The following is a 24,968-nucleotide window of genomic DNA, read 5'->3' as shown; positions in this document are numbered from 1 at the left end:
TCAAAGTAGGGACTTTAGTTAGTAACAGTGAATCAGTATCTGTTTATTAATTGTAACTAATGGACCTTACCAATATAAGATGTTAATAATAGGAGGGAACTGCAGGTATGGTGTGAGGCAGTTCTGTCTGAGCCTCCTAACTTTTCTGTAAATGTTACCCTAAAAGCAAATGATCATCTTTAAAAAATGGACTCAAACATGTTATATAGTAAATTTAACACAACACAGTCCATAAATAATTTTACTTCTGTTCCTCATGTGTTTCTATGCAGATATTAGGATAATTTTCCCCTGCCTTCATTGTTGATTGACAGATTTGTCTGAAATGGCAAAATAAATCATAAAAATCTGTAATTTAAGGCTATTCATACATATCAATGATGTCGTTTAAGAAAAACAAACAATCAATCAAAAACCAGGATCAGCTTATCTGTTGTTCAGAATCATCAGTTTCAAATTTAGTCATCAGTCTTCTTTCTTATTGACTTTATGAAAATAAATGTTACCAAAATGAACTTAGCAAATCAATAAATTCCAACAAAATTATATACATATATATTTACACTCACACATGTAAGTGTATTTGTATGCATATGTCTATATGGCTCTGCTTAACACAATTTTGAAAGTAAAACATTGCTGCTGAATAACATCATGTGCAAAACAATTGGCCAAATGACAATTTTTTAAAACAATTGTTTCAAAAACAATTTTTAAAAACAGCCTATAGAACTCACAATGTTTCATGTAGGCTTTAGAAAATCATTAAATGGAAATTATGTAGATGTGTGCAAGATTTCAACAGGCAGAGGTTATTTTTGAGTAGAGAAAAAGGCAGGAAAAAGGCCAGAAAAATAAGCAATTTGAATGTAACCTAGGAGAGCAAGCAGGTCTCTTTCACTGAGGCAGAGTAGTGAACAGACATGTTAGAAAATCAAGTTGTGAACAAATTTCAGAAGAGTTTGCTCGTTAGAAGGCTTACTCTGATGGACAGAAAGGTAGAATTCTATGCATATGTTAAGGACTACATACAAGGCTGTTACAAATGTCAAAGTTAACCTCAAGTTAAGGGCTATTTTGGAATGAAAATGGATGAACTTGATGATTGACTGAATGTGTATAGATGTTATAAAGTGAGATCGTGAAGAAAAAGATGAACAAAAAAGGATGAGCCAAACACCCCTAGATTCTGTTCTGTATTAATAGGAACATAACAGTGCTTTTTATCTATCAGAAATGGAGGGGGGAGATTTGGAGAAGGTAACAGGTTAGAGTTTGAACTTTAATTGCTGATAAACTTTTTCAGAAGTTTTGCAGGATTTTATAGACATACATCTAGAATATGGAAGAGTGATTGATGATAGAAAGATTTTCTAACCGCCTCATATACTTGATACCTAATGTTTGAAATAGAAGTTTACTTCTTGTGAAGGGAATCTCTATCAATTTAAAAAGAAAAACCCTGCCTGTTTATTTCCTTTTTTCAAGCCATTACAAATAATACCAATTTTTTTAGCCTTTTTATTGACAAGTATTGGCTTGGACTTTATTGGCTTGGACATTTTGCACCCTAAATTGTGATTATACTAAGCTTCATTTTGAGAATAATTCATAGCAAGATAAGATAAAAGTAGAATATGTAAATCATTTCACCCCCTTGACTTAAAAATATGAGCTGATTATACTGTGGAAAATACATATCACTGACTTTGAGTAAAGGCTACAGGGAAATGCTCACTTCTCCTTTGGGAAAGGAAATGAGCGCTTCTTACACATTTCACCTTGTGGGTTTTCAAGTTGCCCTTCCCAATTTTCAGTTACTGGTGTTCTGCAAGATAAGAGATTCCTGGGTTCTGCAAAGTTAAATTTCTGAATCAAGCTGACCTATAACAAACAAGCAGTTACTTGATTTCTCCAAAAACAAAAGGTAAAGTCCAATCTAAGTTATAAATGGACCACACAAATACATCAATATTGCAAAAGTAACCACAACATTCTGTGGCAGGTCAAAAGCCAAATAACAAAGGAGAAGCAAGGTAACCTAGTACTTAGCATATTACACTGTACTTGGGTTTTCAGCTTCAGTTTTGACTTTTTGTTTCATTTGGTTTCTTGGCATGAGAAAAATACTCCAACAGATGCCAGAGTTTCAATTTAGAAGCACGCAATTACAAGCATTTTGTTTGTATGACACACTGAGCCAGCTTCTTCCAGGGTAAATTCTAATCCCAGGTTCTATCAAGCACTTTTGGCAGAGGCATCACCACTGCTTCTTTCTGAAGAAGTCTTTAGTAAGTTATTGCTTCTGTGTGAGAAATGGTTCCATTGTGACCTGACTTCATGCAGCTGCTCAAAGTGCCTAGAGAAACAGGAAATAACCAGTATGCTAGGATAATCCTGCACAACATGGTGTATAATTATTTAAAAAGTCACTTACTTAAAGTTTTAAATAAATTAACTTTCTTCTCATTCATCATTAATTTGTTTCTCTATTTAGTATTTATTCTTCCCTATTATGTTCGTATTATGCCAACAAAATCCATTCACTCTTGATTAACTCGCCACAAGCACTTGTAGCGCACAGCGCTTTTCCTAATGTTAATGCTGTGACTTCATTTCCAATGTCTGTATCAAGCTTAAGACTAAGCATAGTAACAAAGGGCTCTGGATGATATTTCAAAGCACAGCGGCTGTGCAGAGCTAACACTCATTCGTGCTCTGTGGATTCCTGAAGGACGATATTTAAGTAACACTTATGTTATTTCTGGCAAGCTTCTAAAAACAATCTTAAGCAATTTGGTTCCCTGGGTGGTACAGTGTTAAAGAATCTTCCTGTTAATGCAGGAGACATGGGTTAGATCCCTGGGTGGGGAAGATCCCCTGGAGAAGGAAATGGCAACACACTCTAATATTCTTGCTGGGAAAATCCCTTGGGCAGAGGAGCCTGGTGGTCTACAATCCATGGGTTGCAAAGAGTCAGACACGGCTGGGGGTGCACACACATACACAAACGCCAGAGTTAGTCACCCCTGAAATTTTCCTTCCTTAGCTATACATGTTTGTCTTGCCTGTTAATCTCCATATTCCCAACAGTCAAGACTTTGTTGTTTTATGCACTTAAGTGATAAATGTTCTATAATTGTAATCCAAATAAACCTAGGTTCAAACCCTTGTACCATCTTTCTCTACCTGTAAGATTCAGGGCAACTTAACTCTCTGAACTCCAGCTTCTTCATCTGTATAAATGGGTAGAACAGGACTTACTCTTAACTCAAAATGGATTAAAGAGCTAAATGTAAGACCAGAAACTGTAAAATTCTTAGAGGAAAACATAGGCAGAACACTCGATGGCATAAATCAAAGCAAGATCCTCTATGACCCATCTCCTAGAATAATGTAAACAAAAACAAAAGTAAACAAATGGGACCTGATTAAACTTAAACCTTTTGCATAGTAAAGGAAACTATAAGCAAGGTGAAAAGACAGCCCTCAGAATGGGAGAAAATAATAGCACTGAAACAACTGACAAAGGATTAATTTCTAAAATATACAAATAGCACATACAACTCAATACCAGAAAAACAAACAACCCAATCAAAAAGTGGGAAAAAGACCTAAACAGACATTTCTCCAATGAAGACATACAGATGGCTAACAAACGCATGAAAAGATGCTCAGCATCACTCTTTATTAGAGAAATGCAAATCAAAACTACAATGAGATATCACCTCACACAGGTCAGAATGGCCATCATCAAAAAGTCTACAAACAATAAATGCTGGAGAGGGTGTGGAGAAAATGAACACTCTTGCACTATTGGTGGGAATGTAAATTGATACAGCCACTATGGAAGACAGTATGGAGATTCCTTAAAAAACTAGGAATAAAACCACCATATGACCCAGCAATCCCACTCCTAGGCATGTACCCTGAAGAAAACAAAATTGAAAAAGATACATGTATCTCATTTTCATTGCAGAACTATTTACAATAGCTAGAACATGGAAGCAACCTAGATGTCCATTGACAGATGAATGGATAAAGAAGTTGTGGTACATTTACACAATGGAGTATTAATCAGTCATAAAAAAGAATGCCTTTGAGTCAGTTCCAATAGGTGGATGAACCTACAACCTATTATACAAAATGAAGTAAGTCAGAAAGAGAAAGATAAATATCATACTCTAGTACATATATATAGAATCTAGAAAATGGTACTGAAAAATTTATTTACTGGGCAGCAATGGAGAAATGGACATAGAGAATAGACTTATGGACAATGGGGAGAGGGGAGGAGAGGATGAGATGTGTGGAAAGAGTAATCTGGAAACTTACATTACCATATGTAAAATAGATGGCCAACGGGAACTTGCTGTTTGGCTCAGAAAACTCAAACAGGGGCTCTGTATCAACCTAGAGGAGTGGGATGGGGAGAGAGGTGGGAGGGAGGTTCAAAAGGAAGGGGATATACGTATACCTAGATAGTCATGATGGTGTGATCACTCACCTAGAGCCAGACATCCTGGAATGTGAAATCAAGTGGGACTTAGAAAGCATCACTACGAACAAAGCTAGTGGAGGTGATGGAATTCCAGTTGAGCTATTTCAAATCCTGAAAGATGATGCTGTGAAAGTGCTGCACTCAATATGCCAGCAAATTGGAAAACTCAGCAGTGGCCACAGGACTGGAAAAGGTCAGTTTTCATTCCAATCCCGAAGAAAGGCAACGCCAAAGAATGCTCAAACTACTACACAATTGCACTCATCTCACACGCTAGTAAAGTAATATTCACAATTCTCCAAGCCAGGCTTCAGCAATATGTGAACCATGAACTTCCAGATGTTCAAACTGCTTTTAGAAAAGGAGAGGAACCAGAGATTAAATTGCCAACATCCGCTGGATCATGCAAAAAGCAAGAGAGTTCCAGAAAAACATCTATTTCTGCTTTATTGACTATGCCAAAGCCTTTGGCTGAGAGGATCACAATCAACTGTGGAAAATTCTGAAAGAGATGGGAATACCAGACCACCTGACCTGCCTCTTGAGAAACCTGTATGCAGGTCAGGAAGCAACAGTTAGAACTGGACATGGAACAACAGACTGGTTCCAAATAGGAAAAGGAGTATGTCAAGGCTGTATATTGTCACCCTGCTTATTTAACTTAGATGCAGAGTACATCATGAGAAAGGCTTGGCTAGAAGAAGCAAAAGCTGGAATCAAGATTGCTGGGAGAAGTATCAATAACCTCAGATATGCAGATGACACCACCCTTATGGCAGAAAGCAAAGAACTAAAGAGCCTCTTGATAAAAGTGAAAGAGGAGAGTGAAAAAGTTGCCTTAAAGCTCAACATCCAGAAAACGAAGATCATGGCATCTGGTCCCATCACTTCATGGGAAATAGATGGGGAAACAGTGGAAACAGTGTCAGACTTTATTTTTGAGGACTCCAAAATCACGGCAGATGGTGACTGCAGCCATGAAATTAAAAGATGCTTACTCCTTGGAAGGAAAGTTATGACCAACCTAGACAGCATATTAAAAAGCAGAGACATTTCTTTGCCAACAAAGGTCCATCTAGTCAAGGCTATGGTTTTTCCAGTAGTCATGTATGGATGTGAGAGTAGGACTGTGAAGAAGGCAGAGCGCTGAAGAATTGATGCTTTTGAGCTGTGGTGTTGGAGAAGACTCTTGAGAGTCCCTTGGACTGCAAGGAGATCCAACCGGTCCATTCTGAAGGAGATCAGCCCTGGGATTTCTTTGGAAGGAATGATGCTGAAGCTGAAACTGCAGTACTTTGGCCACCTCATGCGAAGAGTTGTCTCATTAGAAAAGACTCTGATGCTGGGAGGGATTGGGGACAGGAGGAGAAAGGGACGACAGAGGATGAGTTGGCTGGATGGCATCACTGGCTCAATGGATGTGAGTTTGAGTGAACTCTAGGAGTTGGTGATGGACAGGGAGCCCTGGCGTGCTGCAATTCATGGGGTCGGAAAGAGTCGGACACGACTGAGCAACTAAACTGAACTGAACTGATGGCTAATTCATGTTGAGATTTCACAGAAAACAACAAAATTCTGTAAAGCAATTATCCTTCAACAAAAAGATGAATAAATTTTTAAAAATTAAATGGAACTTCCCTAATCAAAGGCACATAGCAATGCACCAATAACTTATAAAAGACTCAAAACTTGCAGCTGCTGTAAGTTTATATTACAGTTTATATTACAGTTTATATTACAGTTTTCAGGTTCATACTAGGTGTTTCACAAATAATTAAGAGATAGATGAAGGAAGTTATTTTTAATGAGTAACACTTTCAGTTGTCTGGCAAATGGATGATCCCCTTTAGGTGTCAATATAAAAAACAGTTTATTATACTTGAGATTTATTAATAAGAAAAGTAATAGCCATTTCCTCCTAAAATTGTCACAGTTATTTATCAACTGGCTTTAAGAATAATCCAGTATTTAAAAACTGATTAGTCCATGCTTCCATGTGACATATGGATAGAATAAAATGCAAAAAAGCCTTTCCCTTCACTGAGGTCAAAGTAACTTTATCCATAAAACCAATAAAACGTATTCTTAGTTACCTCTCTCCAATCTAGATTTGACCTGGAACAGACCATTCTGTTGTAAGGCATTTTATTTGCTAGCTTTGCTTTAATTTCCATTTAAATAGTAACAGAGGAGTGGTTAGGAACAAAAGGGGAAGAGGCAGTATCTGCACCAGAACACAGAGCAATACCACCCAGTGACAGGCTTTGCAAAATCTGAGTGCACTTTTCCACGTAACCACTTTTGCTTTCTTAGAGTTATCTGAACATGTTCTCACAATAATTTTGCTGTCTTTCCTGATACCTAGTCAAGGGATTCTCCTTGGAAATCTATTTTATAGCTGTTACCAAGCAAATAAGAAATTTCAGAAATCTATTAGAAATGCAAAGAATGTAGATAATTATGAGAGATAAATTCATAGAGTACACATATATTTAGTATTCAATCCAGTAAAAAGTGGATGTTAATTGGAGGACAAAAGGGCAAGCATTTTAGAAATTTGAAAGAGGAAGGAAGTATGGGTGGTAAGCAGTGGTTTTTGGTTACATTAAAAATTCACCAAGGGGAATTCTCAATATATTTTTTTAAGTTCTGGCTAGAAGCTGGGGCATGACTAAGGAACCGTCTAAAGTCTGGGTCAAGCCAATTGGTCTACAGGTGGTTGTGTATGCTGTGGTTTTTGCTTTCACACACCTAACATTGCCAACATTCTGTTGCAGTTTTTATTTAAGGGTTGAAAGGCCTGTTGTGCCTTAGTCTCTCTAGGATCATTAGAGAAGAAGGGGGAAAAGGGACAGAAAGTAAAACCAGAGATTGTGAGACAAAACTATCTTTCTAGTCATGTAAATAGAACAGAAAGAAGTTTTCAAGCTGTTGCCAACCAGCACCCAAATGATGCTTATTCAGCCTGCTTTCTAAAGTCATCAGCCTGGGCTCCAGCTTTACCCGAAGTCTTGAAAGGTTGCTGCTGTAATGGTAGTTTTCAAAAATTAAAGGAATCATCCACAATAATAATGACTCAAACTGCTTTTTCAGGCATTCAGGTACTAAGCTCGAGAGAGAGAAAGGAACTGAGGAAAGGAAAATCAAACCAGAACACACTAAGGAATCACAGTCCCTATGAGTGCTAATGGGTCACCAGGCCAGGATAGAACCCACATGTCTGACCCCCTGTGTTCACTTTGACAGCTATCTTGGCTTAAAAATAATAAAAACAGAGGTAAACCATCAACTTTACTCTGAAATATACACATTTTTAGGTATCTGGGGAAAATCTATCAAAATGCTTTAAGGAATCATTATCCACTTATATGTCCCTGCTACATTCTGACCAAATCACACTACTCAGCAAGAGAAATAAATCTTGAAAATCAAACACTAACTGTGCCAGAGAAGTAAGAAAAAGAGTAGTTCAATATCACCGACATTGATTGTTCTTCCTTCTTTTCAGCGACTAGAATTTGTTGACTTATCCATGAAGCGCTTAGCACTAAGGCCTCCTAAGACAGTTGTGCTTGACTAGGAATTATCTTACTAGCATCTAATCACCGTGGACAAGCTCTGGGTTGTATGTCAGTCCTGGGATGCCTTCACAAATTCTTATGGAGACTGACCTTTGCCTGTCTTCCTAGCTTTTTCAGTAAAGTTTAGCCACTAACATCTGGCACTCAGGATCAATTTACTGAGGGAAAGAAACAGCAGACTCCCCCCTTATCCCAGTGCAAACACCAATGGAAGGAGCTGTGGAGTAGAAGAGGCCCACATGGCTCCTCCATTACGGTAGTGCCTGGAGAGATCCCACACCTAAGAAGGAATGTCTGTAGGTTGTGTCACTTCTGGCTACTGATTTCTCACATTAAGTTTCTGGATCTCTAACATAATCAAACAGTTTCTTTCAACATTAAAAAAAGTGCTTCATGCCAAAGAGGACAAGTTCCAGATATAGGAGAGATACGTGGTGATATATAACACATGATTTGAAGACTGCATTGGTTTCCTGTGGCTGCTGTAACAAATTATGACAACGTTAGGGACTTAAAACAACACAAATGTATTATCTTGTAGTTTTATAGGTCAGGAGTGGAGCATGAAAGCTCACCGGAAAAAAATCAAGGTGTCAGCACACTTTTGTTATTTTCCGAAGGTCTAGCTGAGAATCCCTTTCCTACTCACCTGGGTTCCCGACAGAACTCAGTTCTTTGAAACTTTGGACCAATGCCTCCTTAATCCTGCTCTAAATCAAGGTCATTCTCACCTTCTGGGAGCCATCACGCTCTTTGGCTTGGGAACATCTGCTTCCACCTTCAAGGGCAGCAGCAGGGCTCCTTACGTTGTGCCTCCCCGATCCACTTCTCTGCCCTCCTCCTCCACTTTTAAGGACTGAATGATTAGATTGGGTCTGCCTGCATAATTCATGATAATTCCCCCCTCTCAAGGTCCTTGATCTTAATCAATTAGCAAAGCATTTTCTCTACAGTAAGGTAACAGATTCACAGGTTCTGAGAATTAGGGCATGGACTTCTTTGGAGGACCGTGGCTCTACCTCTGACAGAAAATGTAGCCTTCTTGAGAAAGTTACACTTCTACAATACATTTGTTTGAAAAGTGAGATCTGGGACAATTGTATTTATATGACTATCAGTTTCCTCAGCTATGTAAATGACCGTAGGATATATTCCAGACATCTGTTGTAAATACTAAATGTAGTCATGCATATAAACAGCACTCAGCCCTCAAAACCTCTAAACATGTTATAAATGCAAACCCTTTTAGCTATCGCCATAATTCTACCATATCCATTTTTCTTACTTCACTCTGTATGGAATTTATTATATTACAAATAACCACGGACTATGAAGACTACTTCTAGAGACAAGTGAATAAAAGAAATGAATATAAGTTGAGAATGACTTGAGTAGACAAAGAAAGCTATCATTTACTTCAAAATTGTTTTAGCCTTAATGCTAGAATATATGCTTCTCCCTCTTTAAATTGCTGAAGTTGACTATAGTATTTTGTTCAGAATCTTTACGACTATGATCATTGGTCTATAATTTTCTTTTCCTTTCTTAATTTTTATTTCTGGGGTGGTATTCATGTTATAATTTTAAGTTTTGGTATTAAAAGTTATTCTCTCCTCTGAAAATAAGAAGGAAATTATTCATCCCTCCACTGTTTTCTGGAAGATTATAATATTTATTTTCTTACATTTGTGATGAAATTCACAAAATCTGGGCTCAAAGACTGATTTTGAGGGGGAGGGGAGATCTTTATCATAAAGATCTATTTATTAATTAGAGTTGCAGATTTTCCACTTCAATGTCAATTTGGATAGGTATTTTTAAAAATAATATTCCCATTTTAAATTACCTTTATTGACATAAAATCATTCATAATCTTTACTGTTTTTGTAATATCTCTAAGATTCTGTGATAATACCACTCATTTGCTTCCTACTATTAAACAGCCTCACTTGGGGTTCTGTTTTGAAAGAACTAACTTTCAGCATTGAGAATTTTTCTCTGTGCTTTGTTTCCTTTTATATAGACTTCTGCTATGATTTTATGAATTTTTCCTTCTACTTATGGAGGTCTTAATGTGCTCTTGGTTTTCAAGCTTCTTAAAGTAGAAACTTGGACCATGTTTTATTAGTAAAGTACAGCATTTCATGCAGTAAATTTTCTTATAAATACAGTATAAACTGTATTCCACAAATTTGGATGTGCTGTATTTTTACAATAATTCAATAGTTTCTAATCTCTCTTGTGATTTCTTTTTTGACCTATAAATTATTTACATGTAACATTTTATTTCCAAATATTTGGGGACTTTTATAGCTATGTTACTAGTTGATTTTGACTAAAACCCTTATGGGCAACAGACATACTTTGTAAGATACAGTTTTTTGAAGTTTATTTAACTTCTTTTAAATCCTAGCTTGTTTTCCATCTTGGATAATCTTCCTCATATATTTGAAAAGATGTGTTTGGTAGAATGTTGTATAGTTGTCAATTAAGTCAATTTAGTCGATAATGGTCAGTTCAGTTCAGTCGCTCAGTCGTGTCTGACTCTTTGCGACCCCATGAATCACAGCACGCCAGACCTCCCTGTCCATCACCAACTCCCGGAGTTCACTCAGACTCATGTCCATTGAGTCCGTGATGCCATCCAGCCATCTCATCCTCTGTTGTCCCCGTCTCCTCCTGCCCCCAATCCCTCCCAGCATCAGAGTCTTTTCCAATGAGTCAGCTATTCACATGAGGTGGCCAAAGTATTGGAGTTTCAGCTTTAGCGTCATTCCTTCCAAAGAACACCCAGGGCTGATCTCCTTCAGACTGGACTGGTTGGATCTCCTTGCATTCCAAGGGACTCTCAAGAGTCTTCTCCAACACCACAGCTCAAATACATCAATTCTTCAGTGCTCAGCTGTCTTCACAGTCCAACTCTCACATGCATACATGACCACTGAAAAAACCATAGCCTTGACTAGATGGACCTTTGTTGGCAAAGTAATATCTCTGGTTTTTAATATGCTGTCTAGGTTGGTCATAACTTTCCTTCCAAGGAGTAAGCATCTTTTAATTTCATGGCTGCAATCACCATCTGCAGTGATTTTGGAGCCAAAAAAATAAAGTCTGACACTGTTTCCACTGTTTCCCCATCTATTTCCCATGAAGTGATGGGACTGGATGCCATGATCTTCGTTTTCTGAATGTTGAGCTTTAAGCCAACTTTTTCACTCTCCTCTTTCACTTTCATCAAGAGGCTCTTTAGTTCTTTGCTTTCTGCCATAAGGGTGGTGTCATCTGCATATCTGAGGTTATTGATATTTCTCCCGGCAATCTTGATTCCAGCTTTTGCTTCTTCCAGCCCAGCCTTTCTCATGATGTGCTCTGCATCTAAGTTATATAAGCAGGGTGACAATATAACAGCCTTGACGTACTCCTTTTCCTATTTGGAACCAGTCTGTTGTTCCATGTCCAGTTCTAACTGTTGCTTCCTGACCTGCATACAGGTTTCTCAAGAGGCAGGTCAGGTAGTCTGGTATTCCCGTCTCTTTCAGAATTTTCCACAGTTTATTGTGATCTTCACAGCCAAAGGCTTTGGCATAGTCAATAGAGCAGAAATAGATGTTTTTCTGGAACTCTCTTGCTTTTTCCATGATCCACTGGATTTTGGCAATTTGATCTCTGGTTCCTCTGCCTTTTCTAAAACCAGCTCAAACGTCAGGAAGTTCACGGTTCACATATTGCTGAAGCCTGGCTTGGAAAATTTTGAGCATGACTTTACTAGCGTGTGAGATGAGTGCAATTGTGCAGTAAACTGAGCATTCTTTGGCATCGCCTTTCTTCGGGATTGGAATGAAAACTGACCTTTCCCAGTCCTGTGGCCACTGCTGAGTTTTCCAAATTTGCTGGTATATTGAGTGTAGCACTTTCACAGCATCATCTTTCAGGATTTGAAATAGCTCAACTGGAATTCCATCACCTCCACTAGTTTGTTCATATTGATGCTTTCTAAGGCCCACTTGACTTCACATTCCAGTATGTCTGGCTCTAGGTGAGTGATCACACCATTGTGATTATCTTGGTCATGAAGATCTTTTTTGTACATTTCTTCTATGTATTCTTGCCACCTCTTCTTAATATCTTCTGCTTCTGTTAGGTCCATACCACTTCTGTCCTTTATTGTGCCCATCTTTGCATGAAATGTTCCCTTGGTATCTCTAACTTTCTTGCAGAGATCTCTGATCTTTCCCATTCTGTTTTATATATTCTCATTAACATTCTACTTGTTCTATAAATTTATGAGTGGATAGAATTAAAATCTATATCTCTAATTGTGAAATTTTCCTACTAGCCTTAGATTAAATAATTTCTACCTACTTGTCTTCTGGGTCTACTGATCTTTTCAGGCAGTTTAATCTGTTATTACACCCATCCAATGAATTTTTTCCTTCAAATATTTTCCATTTTAGTTCTATCATTTCCTCTTGATTGTTTTCTATATGTTTAATTTCTCTGCTGCGTTTTTGCATCTATCCACTGATTGTGTCTTTTTTAAACTTTACATCTTCAACATATTAATAACAGCTTTTATAACATCCTAAGTCCAATTTCTAACATTTGAAATACCTTGTGGTCAATTTCTCTTGGCTACTTTTGTTATTGATAATAGGTCACATTAGATATTCCTTGCATTCCTAATAAATATTTATTGCATATGAGCAAGAAGGAAGGTATAGGAGTCTAGATTATCCTGTCTTAGACTATGCTGTTACATTATTTTTCTGATTAAATCACTGGTGCATCCTCTGGATTATTTCTGATCAGATTGATCTTTAGAACCAATCTCTTTCCAATGTATATTAGTTTGAGGACAAAGACTTTACCTTTAGGCAAAGTATTTAAACAAAAACATGACCTTTGTGGGGTGCCTCCATTATGGCTGGGTCAGAACTCTAGCCTCCCATACCTACAGAAATTCCTGATCTCCACTCACCTCTCAGCCTCACAGCAGCTACACTCTTCTGGGCTGCACAGAGTTTACCCTGCCCATGTACAGTGTGACCCTCAGCCAAGAATCGGCAGAGAACCTGCATGTTGATGTCCAGGGACCCTTTGCATGTTTCTTTTTTTTTTCTTAATACATTGACCCATATATTCCACACATATTATGATCCCCAAACTCATTTCTGCCTCCTCAACAAGATTTTTAACTTTGTTGAGCTCCATCTGTATCCGTTCCAGCCTTATAGGTACTCTCAGGTAAAAAGGAAGAGCAGACCTACGGCTCACTTCATATGTTTCTCTTCTCACACTGCTCCCAGGCCTTGTTGCCAGTTACACTCTGTGAAAATGACTGTTTGGATATTTTGTCTAGTTTTATGACTCAGTTCAGTTCAGTCGAGTCAGTCAGTCATGCCCTTCTCGTTGCAACCCCATGGACTGTAGCACGCCAGGCCTCCCTGTCCATCACCAGCTCCTGGAGTTTGCTCAAACTCATGTTCATTGAGTCGGTGATGCCATCCATAAGTTTTATGGTTATATGCTGTCAAAAGGCAAATTTGGTTCTTTTTACTCTATTATGGTCCTCTTCTTTTTTATAGTTTGAATGCAATATCTCTTTCTATTTAAGGTGAGACTCTAAAAATCAAAGCAAGGATTTTGTCTACTAGGTACTGAAACAGGAGGGAAAGGGGCAGTGCACAACTTTTGAAAGAACAACAAAGCCTGAGGACACAACAAAAACCAATAAGAATCAAATGGGTCCAAGATAGCAGACAAGTCAACTTCAACTGGACCTTGATCCTCAATCAGCAAGCTAAATGACACACCCAGAGGCACCATGACAGTTCCAAGGCACCATCAAAAGACCAAAGAGTGGGCAGTGACCCAACTCCTTAAAATCTCAACCCCCTCCCCAAAAGAGTCGGAATAACCCACCCACTCATTCTGTTCAGTTCAGTTCAGTCACTCAATCGTGTCCAGCTCTTTGAGAGCCCATGGACTGCAGCATGCCAGCCTTCCCTGTCCATCACTAACTCCCTGAGCTTGCTCAAATTCATATCCAGGGAGTCGGTGATGCCATCCAGCCAGCTCATCCTCTGTTGTCCCCTTCTCCTCCTGCCTTCAATCTTTACCAGTATCAGAGTCTTTTCTAATGAGTCAGTTCTTTGCATCCCACTCACTATCCTATGAAATATGCCAGCCCATAAAAGCTAACCACACCACATTTCACAGGCTCACTCACCCTCTGTGATGGCCCATGCTGTCTGTGGAGTGTGTTTCTGAACAAATCTACTTCTTACCTATCACTGTGATAAGACAACAGGAACCCGAGTTTCATTACTGTGAGTTTTGGCTGGGTTTGAGTCCCAGCCATGTGAGTTAGAGTCCCAAGCAGGGTTTTGGTCCAGTTCAAATCCTGGCACATGTGTTCAAGTCCCAGTATGATAAAACATTTTCAGCACAACTGGATCCCCAAAACCTAGATCAGTGTCCAGGAAATACTCAGCACTCAATACATATTTTTTTTCTCAATAAATTAACAAGTTGCTTGATGGGAAATTTGGAATGAAAACAAATTTATTTGATAAAATAGTTGACAAAAAAAATTGGGAATATGCTTGAATAACCCACAGTGATATCCAAAATGGAGCTGTGTACCTCCATGGAGGCTTGTCAAGGTATCTGAAGCCACACTGGCTGGCATTTTCCACAAAAATCTAACCTTGCAGACTTGAATATTAGCATGTTAAGAAGGACCCAACACTCAGTAGAGGCTCACTTTGGCAAAACTCATGAGGCTGAGGTCCAACTTAATAATATAGATTCAGAAATAAAACTGTCACTGGTAGCCACTTCTCTTCTGTGCACTCAAGAAAGGAGCCAAACCGTAATAAGATTTTTGCTTGACAAGCTTGAAATTAGAACATTAATTAAATGTTTAAAGGCATCACACTAAAATAAGGATTGACTTCTTAAATGGATAGTATATTGTTAATTTCATATCTTGGGTGTCCATATTTATAATTGGACAGGATTCTTTGTTTTTTTGTTTATTGCTGTTTAATGTTTCCTGGCTCTGACAATTTCTTTTAAAAGTATTCTATTTCATTAAATAAACAAAAACATACCCTAGAACTTTTGTATTTTTGATGAAATTTTGTACTTTTCCTTTGTATTCAATTATTGCTTATTTCCTTTAGTAAGTAAAAATTGAGTGTTTTCTTCATGCTGGGGATTTTTTTTTTTTTTTTTGGCAAATAAAACAAGGATCTTCCTCTCACAAATTTCATAATATAAAATGAGAAACAAAAATAAGCAAGCAACTGCAGCACAATATTTGCTACCCAGTGTACTAGGAAGTCATATATGAAGGATACTCAACTTACCCTTGAGAGACTGGTAAAATCTTTCCAGATTTAAACTTCAATGGCTGATGCAGACTAACCTGATGCAATCTGATTGACTAAATTGGAGTAGGAAGAGAAAATGTTTCCAATAGAAGGTAAAGACATGTGGGAACATGGCACATGAGTAAGTTATTTCACTATGCTTGGAGCTTAAAGTGTGAAAAAGATAGTGGAAAGAGATTAAGGCACTTCTGGGAAATTTTAAACAGTGAAGAAACATATTTAAACTTGTACTCTAGAAAGATATTACTGACTAGAATGTGGATAATAAACTAGGAAAGTGGAGGGTTGGGAGGGAAGGAAGCAAGAGAAGACTGGAGATAGAATCATTAGTTATTGACAGAAGGTAGTTAAAGTTAGCTGTGTAAAAGATAACCCTCATCTGAATAAAGGCAATTCCAGATTGCATTAAAATGAAGACAGGTGGACTCTCCTGGTGATCCAACGGCTGAGAGCCTGTGCTCCCAGTGCAGGGGGCTGGGTTTATTCCCTGGTCAGAGAACTAGATCCCACATACAGCAACTAAGAGTTCTCACATTCAACTAAAGATTTCACATGTCACAACTAAGACCCAGCACAGCCAAATAAAATAAATAATTAAATATTTTAAAAGAGAGATGTATGATATATGAAGGAGATAAGTTGACAAGATATGATTATCAATTGGGTTGAGAAGAAAAAATGGGGATCTGTGAGGATATCAGGGTTGTGGGTTATGATGCTGAGTCGATGGTGTCATTAAACGGAAACATTCTGGGAAGCTTTGGGGTGAAGATAATGAATTCAGCTGTGATGTGATTATTTTGGTGGGAAATTCAGTGGAGGTGTTTACCAGGTAACATAAGCTTGGAGTTCAGGAAAGAGATCTGAGCTAGAGATGATTTCTGAAAGTCATCAGCATATTGATTGTCTTGAAGTGTTGAAGTGATTGTCCTGGATATAGAGTTAAAGGGAAGAATGAAGAAGGATAAATTGAGAAGTATTCAGAAAAGCAATTGTTATTGTTCAGTTGCTAAGTCACATCCGACTCTGCAACCCCATGAACTGCAGCACACCAGGCTTCCCTGTCCTTCACTCTCTCCCAGAGTTTGCTCAAACTCATGTCTATTAAGTTAAGGATGCCCTCCAACCATCTCATTCTCTGTCATCCTCTTTTCCTCCTTCCCTCAGTCTTTCCCAGCCTCAGGGTCTTTTCCAAAGAGTCAGCTCTTCGCATCAGGTGGCTAAGGTATTAGAGCCTCAGCTTCAGCATCAGTCCTTCTGGTGAATATTCAGGGTTGATTTCCTTTAGGATCATAAGTCATGTAGCTCATTACTGGTTTGATCTTCTTGCTGTCCAAAGGACTCTGAAGAAAAGCAATAGTCAGAGGAAAAAGAAGAAACTCAAAAGTGCACATGCCATAGAAAAATTATAAACATATCTTTGTCTGCTGATATAGAGAGATGAAGTAATATATGGATTGGAAAGAAACTTTTCCACTGAATATAACAGTAAGTCATTTTGGTAAAAATTATTTAAGTCAAGTGGTGAGTAGAAACCACACTTTAGTGTCTAGGGAAGTAAATGAATAAATGAGTAAATGGGGAGATTAACAGACCAACTGTATAAGGCTTACTCAAAAGACTTAGTATTTTCAAGGGGAACCATATAGATCAGTAGTTGGAGAAAAGCTGAGGTTAAGAGAAAAATTTATTGTAATGATTTCATATGATGAGATTAAAATTCTTATTTGGATCTAATTAAAAGTAAATTTAACTCAAAAAATCTTAATTGTTTTCCAAGATTATTTGTAACACCTTATCTTGCCTGTAGGTGCCAGCAATATGCATAAAATACAGAAGATAAGAGGGAAAGGAGTTTCAGGGAAAATGTTATAAGAGGAAGATATAGGAGAATAGACTAAGAAATGGAAAGAGGGGACAAAAGGAGAAGACTGTAAAGAATCCCTGTGAACATCACATTTAACCAGGGAACAAACAATGTTAAGCCAGAGCAGATAATTACATTAAAGTGATTGGATGGTATAAATTAGGAGGCATGCTGTCCTAGAATCCTAGGAAGAATATTTCAAAAAGGAGGATATTGTTATTATCAAATGCTGCCAAGTGAGAAATCCAGACAGAGCTCATGCCTTGTGCAATTTCCTTTTGTAATAACTCACCTGCAAGAGCAGAAAGAGAAATAAGCCACAACCACGTGAGAGTTGGATCACTAAAAAGTCTGAGCACTGAAAAATTGATGCTTTCAAATTGTGGTGCTGGAGAAGACACTTGAGAGTCCCTTGGACAGAAAGGAGATCAAATCAGTCAATCCTAAAGAAAATCAACCCTGGATATTCACTGGAAGGACCGATGCTGAAGCTCCAATACTTTGGCTACCTGAAGTGAAGAGCTGACTCATTGGAAGAGACCTTGATGCTGGGAAAGATTGCAGGTAGGAGAAGAAGGGACGACAGAGGATGAGACAGTTGGATGGCATCATCGACTCAACAGACACAAGTTTGAGCAAACTCAGGGAGATAGTGAAGGACAGGGAAGCCTGGCGAGCAGTAGTCCATGGGGTTGCAAAGAGACAGACATGACTTAGTGACTGAATGAGTGGAGAACAAATCTAAAGAAAGATCGCCAAGAATCATTTGTATCCAACTCAAATGTGAATTTCACTGAGAGGATTTATCAGAAAAGGAACATTTTTATCTTTTATTAGTGCTCCTGCAATGAATGCCCTTTTCTCTGTTTCAATACCATATGACTGAACAGCTTCACTTCTCTTATCCCAGAGACGTAAAATCTTATATGTCTATATTAAAAGATGTGTACATGGGGCTGGTGCACTGGGATGACCCAGAGAGATGGTATGAGGAGGGAGATGGGAGGGGGGGTTCAGGATTGGGAACACGTGTACACCTGTGGTGGATTCATGTTGATGTATGGCAAAACCAATACAGTATTGTAAAGTAAAATAAAGTAAATTTTTTTTAAAAAGATGTATACATATATGTTTACAGCAACCTTATTGATAATAGCTCCCTAAAACCTTCAATGAAAAGTGGAAGTGAAAGTGACAGTCGCTCAGTCATGTCTGACTCTTTGTGACCCCATGGACTGTATAGCCTGCCAAGCTCCTCTGTCCATGGAATTCTCCAGGCAAGAATATTAGAGTGGGTAGTCATTCCTTTCTCTAGGGGATCTTTCCAATCCAGGGATATAACCCAGGTCTCCTGCACTGCAGGCAGGTTCTTTACTATCTGAGCCATCAGGAAAGCCTAATGGTTCAGTGGTAATGATTAAACAAATCTGCATCATGGAATACAACACAGCAATGAAAAGGAGGAAATTACTGATATATTGATGCCTCTCCAGAGCGCCATGGTAGATGAAAAAAGCCACCCCAAGCAATACATACTACATGATTCATATTTGTGAATTGACCAAATTATTACAATGGAGAACAGAGTATTGATTCCTAACGTTTAAGGAGGGATTGGATATGGGGAAAAGGTGACTGTAACAGTAAAGAGGCAACATGAGATATCCTTGCAATCATGGAAATATTCTGTATCTTAACTATATCAGTATCATTATCCTATTTGTTATATTTTACTACAGTTTTATAAAATCTTATATTGGTGGAAACTGGGTAAAGGGTACATGGGCTCTTTTATCTCCTATGACTACATGTAAATGTATAATCTTTTTCAAAGAAGTTAAATGTAAAAAAAAACCTGTAAGTCAAAAAGACTAGAATATTATAAATAATTGAAAGAGAATTAGTTTTAAAGTCAGGTTGTCTTAATGTTGAATTCTGAGTCTGCCACAGCTTTAGCTATGAAATTGAGCTTTACAAATATTTTAATCATCAAGATCATCAATACCGTCATCACAATCACCATCAAAACTCATACTTACTATGTGCCAGTTTCTGTTTTAACCACACTTTGTATATTTGGTCACATTTAATTCTCTAAACAGCTCTATCAGGTAGATGCTATCATTATCTTCATTTTAATACTGAGAAACCAAGGCACAGAAAGAAAAACCAATTCATGCAACACCCATAAGATAAGAAAGTTGCTCAGTGGTGTCCAACTCTTTGCAACCCCATGGATTGTAGTCCGTGGGATTCTCCAGGCCAGAATACTGGAGTGGGTAGCTTTTTCCTTCTCCAGGGGATCTTCCCAACCCAGGGATAGAACCCAGGTCTCCCACATTGCAGGTGGATTCTTTACCAGCTGAGCCACAAGACAACATCACATAGTCACTAGCTGAACAAGAACTTGAACCCTAACAGTCTTCTATAAGACTTGATACCTGCCCCCTAACATTCATGGGGCACAGGACAAAAGTGAAAATGGAAGTCCAATACTATATTTCTAGATTCTTAACCATTATAGATCAGGCTAATAAACCTTTAAAAGAAGATATTCTATCCTTCTGTTTTGATATGTGGCAGATTAAGTTTGATTTTAAGATTCTCATACTCTTCCCAGTTCTACCAAATAGCATGGCCTGTCTTCTTCCACTTTCCACCCATGGTTTGGTGCCACATTGTGACATGCCTCCTATCACATTTGGGTGAACCCCCCAGCATGCAAATTCAAGTCCTGTCCACATCCAAGCCTTGGAGTGTGCATTCCACTGGATCAGGTGTCTTTTGTGGATGAACTTGGCAAAGAGATCTATGTAAATCCTGGAAACACAAAGTCTTTTTACAGATAATTCTAAGGCGCTGAATTTAAGAAGCATAGTGCAGAAGTTGTGATTGTCTCCGGCTGGAATGGCTCCTTGGCTGTGTAGAATAACCCTACCACACACAGCCCAGGGAGAGGTGGCTGAGACAGTCAGCATGTGTGCGTGCTCAGTCATGTCGACTCTTTGCAAACCCATGGGCCGTAGCCCACCAAACTCCTCTGTCCATGGGATCCCCAGGCAAGAACACTGGAATGGATGGTCATTTCCTTCTCCAGGGAATTTTCCCTACCCAGGGATTCAACCCATGCCTCCTACATTGGTAGGTCAATTCTTTACCACTGAGCCACCAGGGAAGCCCAAAGGTCCCTGTTTCTCATGCCTAAGTATGATACTGGTCTTATTTCAACAGAAATGGTACTTCTTTTTCATAGCTGTAAAGGAATCAGCTAATTGATTCATGGTCTATCATTTGAAAAGATTCTGATGCTGGAAAAGATTTAGGGCAGGAGGAAAAGGGGGCGACAGAGGATGAGATGGTTGGATGACATCATTGACTCAATGGACATGAGTTTGAGCAAACTCTGGGAGATAATGAAGGACAGGGAGGCCTGGCATGCTGCAGTCCATGGGGTCTCAAATAGTCAGTCATGACTGAACAACTGAACAACAACTCATATATACTGTACAAGATGTGTGCTGTGTAACGAAGAAAGTGAAAGTGCTAGTCACTCAGTCTTGTCCTACTCTTTGTGACCCTGTAGATCCTACAGGTTTCTCTATCCATGGAATTCTCCAAGCAAGAATATTGGAGTGGGTATCCATTCCCTTCTCCAGGGGAACTTCCTGACTCACTCAGGGATCAAACCCAGGACTTCTACATTGCAGACAGATTCTTTGAGCCACCAGGGAAGACCAACTGCACTGAGTTAGAGAGAAAACAGCACACCTCTTCTGCTAACATTCATGGTTAAACTTTAATACAAAGTAATATGTCTTCTCAGAATGAATATTTTATAGTTAAAATATGTCATGTCTTTTCTTGGTAGATGGACTGGAGACTTTTACCAGATTTCTTAAAACTGAATTCAGTGAGGAAAACATTGAATTTTGGATAGCCTGTGAAGATTTCAAGAAAAGCAAAGACCCTCAACAAATAATTCGAAAAGCAAAAGCAATATATGAGAAATTTATACAGAATGATGCTCCACAAGAGGTAAAGATGATTGCAAAAATGTACATTTGTTTGAAAACTTTTTGAGAAAATATGACTTCATCAAATCAGTACTGCTGTACATTCTACCAGAAAGGTCAGAATTTTGCTGAAACAAAAATGGTGTCTCTTTATAAGCCTACCTCATTTTATTGCCCTTCACTATTACTGCATTTTGCAGATACTGTGTTAAATTAAAGGTTTGTGACAGCCCTGCCTTGAGCAGATCTATCAGTGCCATTTTTCCAACAATATTGGCTCATCTCCGGTCTCTATGTCACATTTTGATAATTTTTGCAAAACTTCTTGCTTTTGCATCATTTGTTATGCTTATTACGGCAATTTGTGATAAGTGTTCTTTGATATCACTACTATGACTTGCTGAAGGCTCAGATGATGGCTAGCCTTTTTTTAGAAATAAAGCATTTTTAATTAAGGTATGTAGATTGTATTTTCAGTCATAATTCTACTGCACATTTAGACTGTCATGTAAACATAACTTTTTCATGCACTGGGAAGCCAAGAAATTGTGTGACTTGCTTTACTGAGATATTCTCTTTATTGAGGTAACCTGGAAGGGAACGTGAAACATCTCTGAGATATGTTTGTATATAAGTTTCTATATACAAACAGAATCATTATAAGACAATTAAAAAATAAAAATAAAGATATTGCCATGGAAGGAAAGGTATAATTGAAATTACTCCTTGAGATATTTTTATTCTAGACTGAGTGAATATAATTAATTGCAACATTAAGATTCATTCATTTATCATATTAATCACAGCACAAGTAACCTCTTATAGAAACTAAACATTTTTACATGTGGTGAGGATAAGATAAATCAAGAAGCTTGTATCATATACCATTTTAATGTTAGCTCACCTACCTGTACAAAGTTTAAGTTGCCCCATAATTATCATCCCCATACCTTAAGATAAATGAAAAGAAAATTTCATAATAGAAAGATAAGCTAAACCTAATGTGGTAATGAATTCAAGTGGAAAAACAATTGTGATTGTTTTTTCTTTTTTTGATTGCAAGCTCAAATGAGGAGGAGGAGGTAACTGTATAAAGGTAACTGTATAAAGGTAACTGTATAAAGGTAACTGTAGGAGGTAACTGTATAAAGAATTACTAAAATGGCTAATAAACTAGCAAGTATTACTTGATTATCCTTGAATATGAATTAGAGGTTCTGTATTTCTAGTATGTGCTCAATAAATAGGGTCTTTTCACTGAAGAATAGAACTTGTAGTCTGTCACTGCTAAGATTTCTGTTTGACTATAAAGTGGTATTGTCCATGAAATAGCATTGCCTATGTAGACATCATTTTGCATGAAACGACACTTATTTTCCTAGTTTCAGTGTGTTTCAATCTGTTTTGTGTTTCAATGTATTATCCTGTTTTCCCCAAGGCCAAACTTATACACAGGTAAACAAAAGCAGGGCTTCCCAGGTGGTAAAGAATCCGCCTGCCAATGCAGGAGATGCAAGACACTCAAGTTGGATCCCTGGGTTGGGAAGATCCCTTGGAGGAGGAAGTGGCAACCTGCTCCAATATTATTGTCTGGGAAACCCCATAGGCAGAGGAGCCTGGCGGGCTACAGTCCACGGGGTCTTAAAAGAATGGGACAGGATTGAGTGACTGAGCACGCACACGTGCAGACAAAGGCAGCTGGTTATGTGCTGTTACCCATCAAGGGAAAGGAAGAAACCTACCTGAAAACTAAAAATTTACCATCAAGTATGTCATCAGTGCTTTGATAAAAAACCTTAAAGATTTTATGTCTTTAAAAGATAGGCATTTTCAACACACATATAGGTGTATAATAAAATGATAAAAGCATTGAAATATAGCAAAAGCCTCACATTGAAATCCCACATATGTCCCAAACACACTGTTAACCTTCACGCAAAATAATTTAATTTCTACAAAGTTTAGTTTATATTTTGAAAATGAGTTGAATCTAATGATCTCTTGGGTATATACCAGTTCAGTGGTCCATGATGCTGCATTAGCAGAGACAGAAAGAACAGGCTCACAGGAAGAGAAGAGCCAGGTGAAATGACAGCCCAGAATGAATCACTGGATCCCTAGGCCCACAACAGGAAACTCACCTGGCATCCAAGTGCAGTTTGCCCCCTCTGACCTGGAATCAGTCCTGTACTTTTGTTTCTCAAGGTGTTTACTTAAGGAGACTGACTATAATTACCGTTTTGTTTTTATTATTATCCAGGTTAATCTTGATTTTCACACCAAAGAAATCATCTCCAAGAGCATCATCCAACCCACCCTCCACAGTTTTGATGTTGCCCAAAGCAGAGTATATCAGCTCATGGAACAAGATAGTTACATGCGTTTTCTGAAATCTGACATCTATTTAGACTTGACAGAAGGAAGATCACAGAGACCAACAAATCTTAGAAGACGATCGCGTTCATTTACCTGCACTGAATTTCAGGATGTAAAGTCAGATGTTGCCATTTGGTTATAAAGAAAATTATTTTTGCTCATTTTATTCGTAAACTTGTTCATTTGCTTCTAAGATACAGCATGTTTATGTTAACAAATGAGTATGTCTTTTAAAATAAGTGTCATTTGAAATGATTTAAAAAATGCAAATCAAAACTGTTATTTGTCTAACAATATATAATGTATCTGCCAAGATATTCTATAAAAGCTTCCATTCGACTTCATTTCATTCATAGTCAGAAAGCTCCTTAATTAAAAGGCGGTAAGGAAATAAAAACAGTGTTGTACAAGATTGTAAAGTTAAATAAAGGTTAAGCTTTTGCAAAATTGTCAACAGATTGGCCAATTATCTAGTTTGAAATTTTTTCTAGATTCAGACTCTACAGTGCTCAAATAGACATGTATTTGGACACTTTCTATAATGATGAAGCTTCTCTATGGCTTGATTAAAGAAAGTATAGCAGCAATCCAGTTCTCATAATGGGAGAGGATGACCATTTGTTCTTGGTTTACTAACCCTGGCTCTTGAATAGCAATCTATCACCTCTAGTTATAAACCAGCAGCAGAAACTGTTGAGAGGAGACATTCATCTCTATAGAACTTCCAGATCATACGTAACCTAGGTTGATCACTGATAATGTGATCCACATGTGGCTCCTTCCAAAGTGAGCATAAACTCACCCAGTCACACAGAGCCACCACTGCTGGTCACAGACACATGACCAGATGATGCAATGGCTCCAGGGAGGGACATCTTCTCATCTGTGAGGGGAACTTGCCACTAAAACAGTGGGTAGTCAGTCATTTCAATAATGACCAGAAGAGGCTTATCCCCTGAGTGAGCCTTCATTTTTGGAATGAGAAGAAATAAAAAAGCAAGGAGTCCAAGGCCCTGGGAACTCAGGCATCTGCCGGACTGGCTTATATTCAGAAAGTGTTCTTCCACTGATCACGTTCTTGTTCCAAATCTCATCTCACTGAATAATTTAATACTATATTATTCAAATAAGATGATGCTAATAGTTATATATTTCTCTTCCTATAAATGTGGGTTGCATGGTCTGTAAATGGTGGTATTTAAAGATGCCATACATCTGGTTTTGGCAAATGTT

At 38.1% G+C, this 24,968-nt stretch overlaps 1 protein-coding gene across 2 annotated transcripts in view; it reads left to right on the top strand.

The window, feature by feature from the left end:
* Window positions 1-24,189, top strand: part of RGS18 (regulator of G-protein signaling 18) — a 29,357-nt gene extending 5,168 nt beyond the window's left edge. For both annotated transcript variants that reach the window (XM_018060153.1, XM_005690464.3), the window contains 2 exons: window positions 21,215-21,381; window positions 23,620-24,189. In XM_018060153.1, the coding sequence (XP_017915642.1) occupies window positions 21,215-21,381; window positions 23,620-23,877 (425 nt within the window). In that variant the 3' untranslated portion in view covers window positions 23,878-24,189. The remainder of the gene's footprint in view (window positions 1-21,214; window positions 21,382-23,619) is intronic.

The sequence above is a fragment of the Capra hircus genome, chromosome 16 (assembly GCF_001704415.2).
Source record: "Capra hircus breed San Clemente chromosome 16, ASM170441v1, whole genome shotgun sequence".
In the NCBI taxonomy this organism is placed as follows: Eukaryota; Metazoa; Chordata; class Mammalia; order Artiodactyla; family Bovidae; genus Capra; species Capra hircus.
Note: the sequence above shows the minus strand (reverse complement) of the source record. Positions and strands in the feature narration are given on the sequence as shown.